Below are 15074 nucleotides of genomic sequence, written 5' to 3' on the forward strand. Positions count from 1 at the left end.
TCCTTCTTCATTGCTTTAATCCAGTGAGGTTCCTTAATAGCCTCTTCAAAGCTTGTAGGATCATTACTCACAACTGATAATGCCATGTCCTCATGTGTCACGCCTAGTTCATCTACTTCTGGCATTGCTCCTTCATCTGTTATGTAGTCATCAAGCCAAGCAGGCTTGCGAGAGATCCTGCCAACTCTGGTTTACACTGTTTCTTCTTCTCTATCTGCAGCATCTGCATCTGCATCACTTCTTGCTTTTGCAGACTCTGCTATCTCCACATCTGGTGCCTTTTCTTCCTTTGATTTCTCATATTGATCTTCCCTCCCTAGGTCTGAGGCTCCTGAAGACCAAACAACACCATCAGTTTCATTCTCATTGAGCTGCATCAAGTCCTGAGCCTCATAGGTAGATGTCCATGGCCAATTCTGATCTTCAACAAAAATTACATCCCTGCTCACAATAACATTGTTAGTAAGAGGATCAAGCAATGTATATCCCTTCGATTCATCATTAAACCCAAGAAATACACATTTTCTGCTCTTGTCATCTAGCTTTGTTCTTCTCTTCTTTGGCACATGAGCATATGCCAGACAACCAAAGACCCTGAAATGTGCAACTGATGGAACTCGTCCTGTCCAAGCTTGTTCTGGCATCATTTCTGTTAAGGCTGCATTTGGACATCTGTTGAGAATATGATTGCTCCATCTCACAGCAGCTGCCCACAGCTCCTTTGGCATTCCTTTTTCAGACATGATGGAGCGCACCATATTCATCAATGTGCGATTCTTACGCTCAGCAACTCCATTTTGCTAAGGAGAGTATGCTGTGGTGAGCTGGCGTTTCATGCCATGTTCTTCGTAGAACGTTTTGAAATCTGCTGATTTGAATTCACCACCTCGATAAGTCTTTAAGTACTTTATAGCTTGACCTGTTTTTTTTTTCTACCATGCGTACAAAACATTTGAAGAAGTGAAGAGTCTCTGATTTTGCACCTAAGAAATTAACCCATGTCTTCCTACTAAAATCATCAATAATGCACAAAACATATCTCTTGCCACTAAGACTTACTGGTTGAATAGGGCCATATAGATCTGCAAAAATAAGCTCCAAAACTTGAGTGGCACGCCAAGTGCTTTTCTGTAGAAATGGCAGACGATGATGTTTGCCAAGCAAACAATCTTTGCAAATTGTAGTGGTCTTTTCTAATGCTGGTATTCCTCGAACTAGGTTCTTAGTTTGAAGCTGTAGAAATGCCTGGTAGTTTTAAATGGCCAAAGCGTCTGCGCCATAGTGAGGTAGTCTCCATGGTGCTAGTAGTAAGCATACATGTTGCTTGAACAAGAGACTTATAGACATCTGGGAGAATGAGAAACATCCTATTGTGACTCATGGTAGTATGAACGAGCAGCCCCTTACTTGGATGTGATATTCTACATGCCCCCTTATTAATCAAAATAGCAAGACCTCTCTTTTGGAATTGTCCAAGACTAAACAAATTGTTGGTTAACTCAGGAATATAGTAAACATCACAGATAACACAAGTCTTATTGTTCAATGTTACCTTGATGTTACCTCTCCCTTGTACTTGCATTCTCTTTCCATTGCCTAGTTTGACAGAACTTTTAAAACTTGAATCCAGTGTGGAGAACCATGCGCGATCTCCACTCATGTGATTGGAACAACCTGAATCCAAGTACCATCCATTCTCTTTTGTACCAGTAGAATGTAATGTCATTAACACTAGCTCATCATCCTCTTCTGCACAATTAGCTTCATACTTCCAATCTGGACAATCAGATCGAAAGTGTCCTAGCTTATGGCATTTGTAGCACATGATATGCTCCCTGGATGAATTCCCTCTGCTGCGACCCCTACTGTGTCCTCGGAATGCTGTCCTTCCTCGGCCTCACCCGCATGCATATGTTCGATCATCATGTGTAGCTTGCAAGACCTGATCATCACCCTCCACCTCTTTATCTTTCATAAACTTTTATTCATGGACTAATAACGAACTTTAAAGTGCATCAATGGTTAAAGTCGTTATATCCTTGGATTCTTCAATGGAGCACACCACGAAATTCCACCTCTCTGTTAGAGATTGAAGAATTTTATCCACAATCTGCATATCGTCCATGCATTCTCTATAGCTACGCATCTCATTTGCAATGACCATGGTGCGAGTGAAGTAGGTTGTGATACTGTCACCAGGTTTCATTGCTAACATCTCAAACGATCCTTTGAGACGATTGAGTTGTGCCTTACGCACTCATTCATTTCCTTGAAACTTGATTTGCATTGCCTCCCAAAGCTGTTGGCAGTGTCTCGATTGGTGATAATTTTCAAGGTGGCTCGATCAATAGCAGCAAACAGATAATTCTTGGCCTTCAAATCTTTGAGGCGCAACTCCTCCAATGCCTTCTGGTTGGTTACAGATTGTGTATCGTCATCGAGAGGAATTTCAGTCTCGATAACACATTAATACTCTTTTGAGCGCAGCAAGTTTTCCATCAGGAGACTCCAATGCTCGTAGTCTCCATCGAATCGGGGAATACAAGGTTGCGCAAAGCTGTTTCCACCTTCGTTCTGCATCTTTGTGAAAACTGTATCACAATGACTACGGAAGGTATAGCTGAAGTGTTTATGTGCACTCAAACGAATCGAACAGAACAATCCCGAAGGATTTGCTCTGATACCAAATGTTAAAGAGTTTGAATGAACAACAATCACATAATCTTAGTAGATGAAAATAGGAGTTTAAATAAGAAGAAATCATGCAACTACTAAATCTAAACAGCAGATCCTAAGAATAAGCTAGCTTCCTAAAGACTAGCTATATTCCTAAGGACTTGGTTAGTTAACTAACATCCCTTGACCAAGCACATTATTGTTATCTATTCCTAACATTACTTTACTTATATGGTTTACATTAAACATTAAACATTAGAAAGATATTAAATGTTACTAAATCTTTTTCTTTAATAAATAAGAGTTCAAACTTTTAATAGAAATGTCTTATAGCTTTAAATATTTCTTAAAAAAATTTATTACTATATACTTATATTTTTTATTAAATTAAATTAAATTAGTAAAAAATTAAATTAAATAAAAAGGAAATCATTTTTAATCGTTAAAATATGTTTTTGAAAAAAAAGTGAAGAAAAATGATTTTTCTTTTGCTCACAAATAGAAGTTTAGGCGTAATTTCGCCACGTGGGGGATGGAGATGTTTACTATAATATCCCAAGTGGGAGGAATAATAGCAGACTTCGCTAAGAAAAGTAAAGTCATAATTCGTAACTTCCAACTCATGAGAAATTTCTAAAACTCAATTAATTATTATTTTTATTTCTATATTTCTAATTAAAAAATATTTAATATTTGATTAATTATTCGCTATTTTCTCTAATGATTATTTATTGTGTAACTAAATACAAAAGGATAAGTATTTTTCTTTTTGAAGAAATCTTAACCGTTGCCTGGACAACATGAATTTCCTGCTGCCCATGACGTGGCAGCTTAATATGCTACCACATGGCAGCAGGATTTACACAAAATACTATAAAAGAAATTGATAAATTATTGGTGAATTACGTGTTGTTGTGATGGAATTTGCTTACTACTTTTCTTTTCAAGAACTTTTAAACCCCTAAAAGGTTAAACTTTATATAATTACCAAACAAATACTTAAAATTATGCTTTTCTTTCGAGTATTTCTTTAATACATTATTCATTAATTAACTTAGATGAGTGCTTTTTATATCGATCGTAAACATATGTATCACATATACCATTAGCCCATTTCTCCCTCTCTTTGAATATCCTATGCAACCATTTGTTCCAAGACGTAAACTATTCATCTTTTTCTTCATAATCGTATACACATGAGCCAAAATCATATGTAAATTGCTTTGATGAATGAAAGATATGATTTAAGTTTTTGACTGGGTTCTGATAAATATGCTAAACACATAAACACATAACCAATGATGAGTTTATAAAAATACTTTTTCAATTGCTTTGGCTATAACTGGATATTGGTCTATTAATATCATTCTCAATTTCTTTCTAGACATTCCATTGAAAAAAGTCTCAAATAACCATTTAAATGATAATGTAGTTTCATCATATAATAAAGCCGCACAAAAAATAATGATCTACTTGTTTTGATTGACTCTAATAAATGGAGCAAAAGGCCTATTATACTCATTTGTTCTATAAGTTCTATCGAAACATATAATATCTCCAAAGTGATGTAGATCTTGCATCCGCCCAAAATACATTCAAGATAGAATCATCATCATTAGATTGTACTGAATAAGAATATGATGGATCTTGTAATTGCATATTCTATGAAAATACTCTATAGTAACATCACTATCTCCTTTTGTCATAGTTGTTCTACATTTAAGATATATATAATTTTTATAACTCTTATCTAAAAATCCATTAGATTTGTGACCACCACTTTGTGTAGTTATTAAATCAAGTATAGATTTAATATACAATCCGGTCTTTTTAGTATCATTAGCAATAGCTTTATGAGCAAGTGTGGTTTGTTTTTGTGACCTCAACATGTGTTTCATTAGTGTAAGAGTAAGTTCATGAACATATTTAGCTTTAAATAAAACAGCTTCAAGCATACCATTAAATTTAAATTGATATGTCATTTGTGCGAAACAATTAACTCTGAGAATTGGATGCTCAAACTTTACTTGTTCACATCTTTTATCAATACCAGTTTGATCTTGTCTTGAATAATAAGAAGTTCTTCTTTCCAATTGTCCATCTAGTGTTCGCTTCATATATTGTTTTCTAAAATTTTTATAAAAAATATAAGCATTGTTTTCGCTATTGAATTTGATACCAACATTTGATATTTCACCATCCATTAACCTATTGTATAAATAAATATTAGTATGTTTTCAACATCTAAAAATCTTAAATCACATGTTCATATAATAACATATTAAGAATTTAAATTTCAATAAAGTTAATTTCATTAGCATCTTTTAAATAAAGTGCATTTCTAAATAAAAGAAATATAAACTCTTAAAAATAGTAAAGAAAAAAGAATTTATTACATGTAATTGATTAATTGATGAAAAATAATAATCGATAATAATTCTTTTTTATACTCAATCACACATTATAATTCACCAATATATTTTATAGTATTTATGTAAATTGTGCTGCCATGCCATGTGGCGGCATATTAAAGTGCCACGTAATGAGTAGCATGAAAAATTTCTCTTTCTTTTGGTTTTTTGGTTTTTTCCTCCCTTGCTTTTAAAATACCCTTCCTTCTCATCTCATCTTTTATTGCCATCCTTGTATGAAGCCGAAGAAAGGGAAAAGACATAAGCCAACCCCTTAACATTATGGCTATTAGAAGAGTAGTTGGCATTATTAGGTGTTGGAAAGGTAATTCATAATTCATAGCAAACTTTAATAATTTCAAAAACAAAGAAAAGAGAATGACAAGGACAAATAACTATTTAGTAGTTATGATATATTCACTTTAAAATTAGGCATTCAAATCTAACTATTTCTTTTTCTATTATTTTTTTTAAAAGTGTTTAAATATTTGAAAACGAATAAATAAAATAGTAATAATATTTTCTAATTTAATTAATTTTTCAAATTCAAATCTTAAATATGCAGCTGCATTAAAACTTTTAATATCGTACTTTACCACTCGCATCGCCCAATTACGGCCTATAATAATCTAAATTACTAAATATAAATATATATAAGAATGCTTGTAACCTTTTCTAATAATTTAACATTCAACAAATTCTTCAATAAAAATTGAAAATCAAACATTTCTTATTTATTTTTTTTTTTATAAATGAAAATTTATTACTGAATAAATGAAAAATAAGATGACATTCGAATCATTATACCATTTGAATGAATTAAAAATCAAACTGAATCCGAGTTAAGGTCGAACAATTTATATCATTTTATACCCCTAGCTACCCATATTCCTCCACCACCTCTCCTTTTATTTTTCTTTTATTAACAAATTCTATTTGTCTTTTCTTATCCCCTCTTCTTCTACTTCTTCTTCTTTGGTGAATTATATCTGATTAAAACACAGAACACTATTCTAATTATATTTCGGTCGGCTACATAACAACAACAACAACAATAACATCAAAAGTTCCATAACATATGTTTATGGAATTATCTTTCAGGCCATTACTTGATAAAGCATTTTTCAGTAATATCTTCACTTGGAAAGCTAGTAGATCTTAGCTTAAGCTGTAGTTGGTGAGGAACTAAATGCCCAGAATGACACATCTCTTTCTTTCTTTGTTTTCTTATACTCTCTTACAAGTAGCAACTAATTTTTGTTTTCTCAACATTTGTTTTCTTAAGATGTGACGTTGTAGCAACTAATTTTTGAATTTATTATTGTTGTTGTTAACCATATTGAGATGGGTAATAAAATGTCAAAATCTTATTGTAAATCACCTTTCTTGTGGTGCTCTTTGTGGTTGGATTTGTAGATCTTGTTCTTGGTAAAAAGAAAAAAAAAAAACATTAAAAATAAAAATATTAGATAAAGAAATAATAATTTAGAATTTCTTCAAACATGTATAGTTTTAGTGGAAGAATTTAAGTGAACTAATTTATGGAGTTTGGGATTTGTTGTTTAAAGGTGTATACTTTTAGGTGGAAGGGCTTAATTGAATTAATTTATAGAATTCTGGATTCATTTCGAAAGAAAAGAAAGAAAAAAGGAAAAATGAAAGGCTGATGTGACTATTGGGGTGTAAATATAAGAGAACATAATGTAGCCTTTTCCAAAAATTTTGCCAAAAGAAAAAGAATAAATTTCATGGGATATGATTTTTTTTTTAAATTATTCTATGACATTTTTACGGCTTTTTTTTTCTTAAAAAGTTTATTTATATAATTTTTATTTTTTTCAGAATTTTACAATGAAAAAATACTGAAAATATATCTAAAAAATAACAAAAATATATTATTTTAACTTGTATTATTGTGAAACCAGCCAAATGAGATAAATTTATTATTTTTATTTTGTATCTGTATGTTTGGTATTCATAAATTGAATATTATATATTTTTTATAGTAATTAATGTGTTTTGATGACATAAAGATGTGTGTTTCAAAAAATATACCATAATATATAAAAAATATAATAAAATATAATTAAAAATATAATTAAAATAAAACTAAATAAGTCATTCAAGAGTGTCAATAAAAATAATGATTTTATATTTATAGCAACTATCTGAATTTTTTATGACAATAAAAAGGTGGATAAGAATAAAAATAATGCTGTCATAATTTCATTAAAAAAATGATACTAAAAGTATCCAATAAATATTAAAAGAATATTACAGTTCCAAAAAAAACGTATAAATAATTTTTTTTTGTAAAAAAAAAAATTGAGCTGCTCATTTCCTGTATATTTGTAAAAAACCAAGAAATATGAATTCAAGCCATAGAAATAATATATATGCAAAAGACGACATACAAATTTAAAATTCCTATTAAAAATAATTAAAGAAATAGAACTTTTCAAAATCTATAAAAATGCCAAGTTGAAGCCTTAAATCATTGAATTTGGTCATAAGTGTTAAATTAGATCAGAATTTTATATATTTTTTTTAATTTTACCATACATGTTAAAATATAAAAAAATAAATATATTTCCGTTTTTCTATTTTCTTTTTAAATTTAAAATTTCGGTTGAATTTTTTAGTAAGAACAATCCAAAAACAATCACATTGTAAATTTCTTATACCATAAAAATGAATTCTTTTATTGATTTTAGTATTTTTTTTTTTAAAAAAATGAATTCGAAACATTAGCCCGTTTTGCCCAAAAATAGGCCCAAAAAACACAAATTCAAATGCTGAAAGGTACCCAAAAAATTACAAATATAATTTCGCTGAAGACCCTTTTGCTTTTCATCTCTCCCGCTGCTCCCTGAATGCACAAGCTTGTTTATCAGCATCACACTCACTGCCACATGATACCTAGCCAGCAAGGACTAAGAAGTTCCCCAAGGATTTCAGTGGCAAGCCGTGTGTACTCTTTCATAAGTGGAAGAAACATATTCTCTAGAGCCGGTCCATGGTGAACCAAACAGACATGATATGTAGGTCCCATTTGCAAGTGGGGCCATCGATTTGTCTTGGTCCATGGAAGTGGACTGGGTCCTGGCAAGAATCATCCCCAACACAAGAACAGTAGGAGCTCCATTTATCAAACAAGCAGCAGGAATTTTGCAGAAGAATCAGAGTTTTGAGTGACTGCAAGGCCCAGCAGTACAATGACTGTAACCTGACCCCATTTTTACATCTCTCTTAAATCACATCAGGTAGCCTTCCTGCATTTAAGCTACACCTCATATGCTACTAGATTTAGTACCACTTGAGCAGCAAAATAACAAAATTTAAGACCTTCAACCAACAGCTTGGTAAAGTGTTGCTGACTTTTCCTTTCCTCCTCTCTAAAGATGCATATCTACCCATTTACTGAACAGTAACACCACCTTGATGCAAGTTAAAACATTTTCCCTCTTCCAGGAACCAGCAATTTCAGCAAGAACTTGCACCTGTATGGACCCTAGTAGATAATGATGATTCATCAACTGCAGATACCTTTTGGTCACTTCCTTTTCTATTGTTTTCACTTTTGTGTTGGGATTTATTCAAGGCTTTGTCAGCCTTGGAGACAATTTTTGAAACGGTAAATCCTGCAACTTCAAAAGTTTGCGATCTGAAAGGAATCAAGGGATTACGAAGAACAACATCAACCCCTTCATATGTCCAAACCCCTACGACTGCTTCTCCTTTAAGTCCAATGGCATACCACCCCAAACCAGCTGCAGAAATATCAACAGAGCTTGAATCCCAATTACTCCCCGAGATGGAAAATTCCCGTCTCACCCATCTTCCAAGCTCTTCAACTCGTTTCTCCCCAATTGGAGGCTGGAAAAATTGTAGACAGATTGTCAAGATCACATACCAATGTACCATTTTTACTTACGTATTCAGCAGATAAAATCAATAAACATATCTTTTGAAAGAGGTCCGGCCTAATATATAATGACTACAAGCAGCATGACCAGATACTGGCTACATTCTTTGGACCTTCAATAATTTAGGCTTAAGACATGAATCTAGCTTCTGTTTTTGTCATTGGATAATCTTGGCCAACTTTTTCACAAAATGAATTTCCCAGCAATAGCATTTAATATCTACACAAATTTAGAACAAGAAGGAAAGGGAAGAGAGTACAACTTGTGTTGCTATTGGTCACCTCACGCAATATGCCCCTAAAGCAAGCTACCAGTCATAACTTCCTGACATAGCCAACATGTAGTCAAACTTGGAAAAATTATAATTTAAAAGTATATATGTAGTTTCTAAGTTTACTGGAAGCACATAAAATGGTTGTCATAATTTATATTTCTTATATAGAGTGATAAATGCCAATGTGTCGTTGTCATTGTTAACAATGCCAACCAAATATGGAGTATTCTTTAGGTTCTCCCTGTCAAATTAATATGCTATTGCTTTGAGTCACTTATGACCAATAATTTGTATCTGAAGGTTTGACACAGATGCTTATAAGGATAAACTTTTAGAAGTGCTGATGTCTGAAAACTAGAGAAATTTTAGCAAATCTGCTCTTTAATTATCTCATGTAATTCAACCCAAGATGTGGTGCTGATGAGAACTCTGGCTATGCTGCCCAATGAATTCTAAGCAGGAACCTCATATTTTTATTGTTTTTACCTGTGACAAATTCTAAATTTGTACAATTAAATGCAGATATTCAAATTCATCTTTTCCTACTTCAAATCAAACTTGAACTTATTTCTGTTGTATACCCTTAATTTCCTATATAAATTCCAGCCACTATGCCAGCCCAACAAAGTTGTTCTATATTACTTATATAGGATAAAGGTATATGATTACAGATTAATAAAATGGAAACCAACATAAGCAAAACAAATCATACCTGTAATTGATGGCCAAAATGGTCTGCTAGCATAGTGCTTGCATTTTCTGTTTTCCCCATATGTAATGGAAGATATGGAGATGCCCATACTGTGACATAAATAGAATCTACTGATAATTCTTCAATATCCAACCTTATGAGCCCACCAATATGAACTGAATGACCTTCCTGTCACAAGTAAATGCAAGATATCATTAAGCCGTATCAGAGGATCAGAAAAGTTCACACCTAAAAAATTATCGGCAACATCATGCTGCAATTGAAATGTAACACATACAATCTTATCACAACTAAAAGCATAAAAGAATGCTCATAGTATGAGAAATTGTTCCTTTATCTGTTTTTAGGTCAAGGACAGGTTGCCCCTGTATGCCTCAGATACTGAATCAAGCAGAGGAATCACAAGCAACATAGAAGACATAAGTATCTAGACCTAAATTCTAGTGAAAATTCCCTTTCTTTAGGATCTTAATTCCAAAATAAAATAAAATAAAAAGTCATGAGCTGGAAAGCTAAAACCAGCAGAATAAATTCAAAATGATGAAATGACTAACTTCCTAAAGGAAACAATAAATGCTTAAGACGCATATGCGGATCAAATAAAAATTAAAGAAAGAAATTTTAGAAAACTTTTGTTAAATAAAAAATTAAATGAAATCTATTGATCATAGCAGTGCACTGCTAGACTAATCGAGATGAGCTAGAGCTGCTAAAATGGGAAAATTAGGCTGGTTCTCCAAGATCATGTACACAAGGCTATAATTGAAGGTAAGCACATGTCAATTACATTTCCTTTTCCCTGCTAGACTCAGAAGAATTTGAAAAACACAATTACGATTGTTTGTCATTTCTACGTCACACCCCAGAAGTTATGACTGAATAGAATCTATTCCTTTTAGCATAGGAGGGTTCTATATCTAGCTGCGAGGCAAATATGTTGTAACCTCTGTAGGAATGCATCATTTAACTCCATCGCATATTATTTAGTAGAACACTTATGCAAATTCATCAGATATATTCCTCTTTAGTACCTCCCCATAAACTCAAACACAGCACAAACTAGCAAGTAGCAGCAATAATAAGAGCAGACTCCAAGAAAGCAGTTATAAAATAATTCTACAACCAATAAGAAGGAATAGAAAGTTTTGTCACATAGAGGACCAAAGCTAAGGTCTTTCCTTCTCCATTTTCATCATGAAATTGGCATTGTTGAGTCTTTAACTACCAATTATTTTAACATTATCAAAGTTTTCCTCCAAGCTGCTAAGGCAAAATACCACAATTAGCGGCCAAATACAAAAGTACATGGCAACCTAAAGCTCCTTTAAGATTTAATGAGTTACTTGGAGGCACGTGAATACAGAAGAGTGCCATAATATTAGGAAATAAAATGGAGGACTTAAATAACGAAGATCATGGAACAAACTCAAACTGTAGACTTAAAAAATTATTGATCACAAATTCATTTACATTCTGGTTAACCTAAATTTGCATCATCTGACCATAAAGTTTGAAACCTGAATCAAATCAATTTGCAAGTCAGTGAAAGGATACTATTTTGAAACTAAGTCTGACCTCTCCCTATGGTTTTTCACTAAGGCTAGTTATATCCAGTACTCAAAGAAGCAAGCAGTATTAAAGCTACAACTTAGAACTTAAAAGTACATAACAATAAAATGCTTCTGAAGATAAAAGAAAGACTTAACCGAAATAGAGTTCTTCAAGCTACATGTTTACAAGTTGCATATAATAAAAATATTTTCATAAGCCCAATATAAAAAAATTCAAATTCTTTTAAAGTTACATTTTAAGATGAGTTAATAAACCAAGAAAACTCACCTTTATTCTATATGTCCTTGCTTTTAACTCTTTACTAATGTGAACAAGCTTCTGCTCATCTCTACTTAGCCTTGTTGTAATTTGATGTGGGTTCAAAAGCCCCGGTGTGTCAAATAATTTAGCCTGCCCTGGAAGAACACCTTCCACCCTAACAATCCCTAATGTTGTTCCAGGAACAGGTGCCTCGGTCAAATGAGTTAACTTCCTTTCACCTCCACCAGTCCATTTCCCCATGGCATTTATTAAAGTACTTTTACCTGCATTTTGCATCCCTACAGCCCATACATTCCCTCTAGCTCCTGCCATCTTGATCACATCATCAACTAAATCTTTCAATCCCCAATCTCTAACTGCACTCACAAAATGTACTTTCTTTATAACACTAGCACCACCTTCTCTTGCTCTCTGTCTCACCCAATGCTCAAATCTAGTAGGTGATAGAGTAGTAGGCAGTAAATCAATCTTAGTCACTACAAGTACTATTCTTGGCACATTTCCTGATTTCCCTTCTTTCCAAGAATTGAAATTCTCTTCAATTGCACTTGATACTAACTTAGCTACTTTTTTAGGAAAAGACCCATCAAAGTCAACAGCATCAACAACTAAAAGCACAACAGAACGAGCACCAGAAGCTGAAACTAAACGCTTACCGACAGTAGAATCAAAATCAAATTCCGGCAGCAAATTTTCAACTGTTGGATCCTTCACTTTGCCATAATGTCTCAAAGAATGACACCGCGCGCACACAATGGGTTTCTCTGCTGCTGTCGTTGTTACTGGGTTTTGCTTAGAATCATGAGTTTCAGCTTCATCATCATCAATTACAACACCTGTTTTTAAAGAATTTGAGAATTCAGATTCTAACGAAATGGGAACAAGACTTGATCTTGATTTATAATTTGGGTCTTTGATTGAAGGTTTAGTGAAGAACCCAGGTTGTTTTGGGTCTGAATCTTGGATGTGGATTCCACAGCCAGGGCAGACGGCGGCCGGGGGAGTAGCATCGTCGTAATTACCGTCGCGGGTGAGAAGGAATAAAGGAGGAGAAAGAGAAGGTGGTGGTTGTTTAGAATTAATGGGCTTTGAAGAGAAATATGAAAGTGAAGGAGGAAATGTAAGTGGGTATTGGTAAAATTGAGGATTTGAATTTGAATTTGAGAGAGGAGAAAGAATAGAAGGGATTGATAAAGAAAAGAGAGGTTTTAGTTTTGATTTTGAAGAAGAGAGATTTCTTGCTAGTATCATTTCTTCTCTGCCCTCTTTACTTTTTCTTATTTGTTTTCCCTGATCGATGTTTTACAGTTGTTGGAAAAGGGTTTAGGGTTTTAGAAGCCGTGGCTTGGTTGGCTCTATCTTTCTAAGTTCTGCTTTGTTTAGCTTTCCAGGTGAGCCCCGGACTTTATACCAAAATACAATTAAATTTCTAAATTTTTAAATAGTTAAATTATATTTTTAAATTTTAGAAAATAAAATAATTACACCACTAAAGCTAATTTTATCTATTTTTTCATAAAATTACGTAAAACTCAATTAATTTTAGACGCTAAATGAAACCGTTTCAACTCTTTTTAATTCATTTTTTTATATGCAAGATAGTAATAGTTTTGTTTTTTAATGGATAAAAATGATTCAAACGAAGCATTTTCAATTTCTTTTCCATGATCAATTCTTATTTTGGAAATGTAAAATCTTTTTTGTTTTGAACTCTTTTTTGTAAAATTTTTAAAAACTTCAAAAGCATCATTCTTATGAGCTAAAAAACTAACCCAAGTGAATTTTGAGTAGTCATTTTTAAGGACATATGAATAATATTTTTATCCTAAGTTAGCGACTCTAGTGGGGCCAAATAAGTTCATATGAATTAAGTGGAAGGGTCTAGATGTACTTACTATATTTTTTGCTTTGAAAGAAGCTTTGTGTTGTTTTCTCATTTGGCAAGGTCCATATATCTTGTCCTTTGTGAACTTCACCTTGGGAAATCTAATCATTAGTTCATCATTCTTTAGGCTGTGAAGGAGCTCTATGCTTGCATAACTAAGCCTTCTATGCCCCCAAGAGTCTTCACTAATAGAAACAAGACACTCAAAAGACTTATTAGCAATTTTATGTAAGTTAATTGTTTAAGTATTGCTAAACCTTTGTTACACAATTGACTTACACTAATTAAGTTATGCTTCAAACCATCAACAAGAAGAACATTATCAATAAGAGGAGAATCTTTCTTACTAATGGAGCCAATGTCTATAATCTTACTTTTGGCATTATTTCTAAAAGTTACATTTCCTCTATCAATTTTCTTCAAGTGAGAGAAGAGGTTGGCATTCCCATCATGTGCCGGAGCAACCACTATCCACGTACCAATCTCCTTCTTTCAATGTTGATTTGAAGTATACTTACAAAAGTGAAATTAAGTTTCTTTTTTTTTTTTAGGTATCTAAACCATTTTGGGTCCTTTGGGGTTACCTTAGAATTCATAAGGGATTTATTTGTCTATGTCTCTTTCTATTCGATCTCTTAGGTCCTGAACTCACCTTGACGGTTATGCCACGATGCTGTTAAAGCTTATATGCGATGTATAGACTCCTGTAACCATGACATATTTGATTACTTGAGTATAAACATAGTTTCTTTCTATTTTTCAAATAAAAAGAAAGAAAAAAGTTGGTTTTCACGAGGTACAACTAGGAATTCCTAATAATATGCCCATTCCTCATGCAATAGTGACATTGGACATTTAGGTTGAACTTTCTTTTATTCAAATGTCTCTTTGCTTGATGCTTAAGTCCTCTCATCTTCTTAACATTGTTATGCATACAAGAACAAGTTTTAGATGTATGACTTTTAGTAATGTTCTTTTACATGTATGCATAATTATTCCTTATAAGTGATAACACATTACAGTAGTGTCGAGCATTGATCAATATGTAACGATCAATATCTAATTCCTGATTGAACATCGACTATATGCAGAGTTTAGGAACATATGTAATAGAAACCTCATCATTATATACTCGCTTTATAATTTCTCTTACATTTGTGTTTATATTCCATGGTATTCATCTCTAACAAATGGGATTATTCCTTGATAATACCATGATTTCTCATACTATTAAGAGTTGAACAATGCCTTTAATATAATTGTGTGCAATTGATTGTGATGTATAAATTAACATAGATCATTTGACAACTTCTTATCTTTAGGACATACTCTAACATTGTAGCCATTCCAGCCAAGA

At 32.8% G+C, this 15074-nt stretch overlaps 1 protein-coding gene across 1 annotated transcript; it reads right to left on the minus strand.

Annotated features, from left to right (window-relative positions):
- Positions 1 to 7783: 7783 nt before the first annotated feature.
- On the minus strand, positions 7784 to 13205 carry LOC8285800 (GTP-binding protein BRASSINAZOLE INSENSITIVE PALE GREEN 2, chloroplastic). Its single transcript, XM_048379461.1, has 3 exons — positions 11839 to 13205; positions 10000 to 10167; positions 7784 to 8963 (listed from the first exon to the last, which is right to left on the minus strand). Exons 1-3 carry the CDS (start codon positions 13081 to 13083, stop codon positions 8571 to 8573), a joined length of 1806 nt encoding a protein of 601 aa, XP_048235418.1. The 5' UTR covers positions 13084 to 13205; the 3' UTR covers positions 7784 to 8570.
- Between the last annotated feature and the right edge of the window lie 1869 nt (positions 13206 to 15074).

The sequence above is a fragment of the Ricinus communis genome, chromosome 9 (assembly GCF_019578655.1).
Source record: "Ricinus communis isolate WT05 ecotype wild-type chromosome 9, ASM1957865v1, whole genome shotgun sequence".
Lineage (NCBI taxonomy): Eukaryota > Viridiplantae > Streptophyta > Magnoliopsida > Malpighiales > Euphorbiaceae > Ricinus > Ricinus communis.

Coding starts and splice junctions, on each gene's coding strand:
- LOC8285800 (XM_048379461.1), bottom strand. CDS start 13,083: ATGATACTAGCAAGAAATCTCTCTTCTTCAAAATCAAAACTAAAACCT. Junction 10,168..11,838: donor CAAGGACATATAGAATAAAG/GTGAGTTTTCTT, acceptor TACTTGTGACAG/GAAGGTCATTCAGTTCATAT. Junction 8,964..9,999: donor ATTTTGGCCATCAATTACAG/GTATGATTTGTT, acceptor CAATTTTTCCAG/CCTCCAATTGGGGAGAAACG.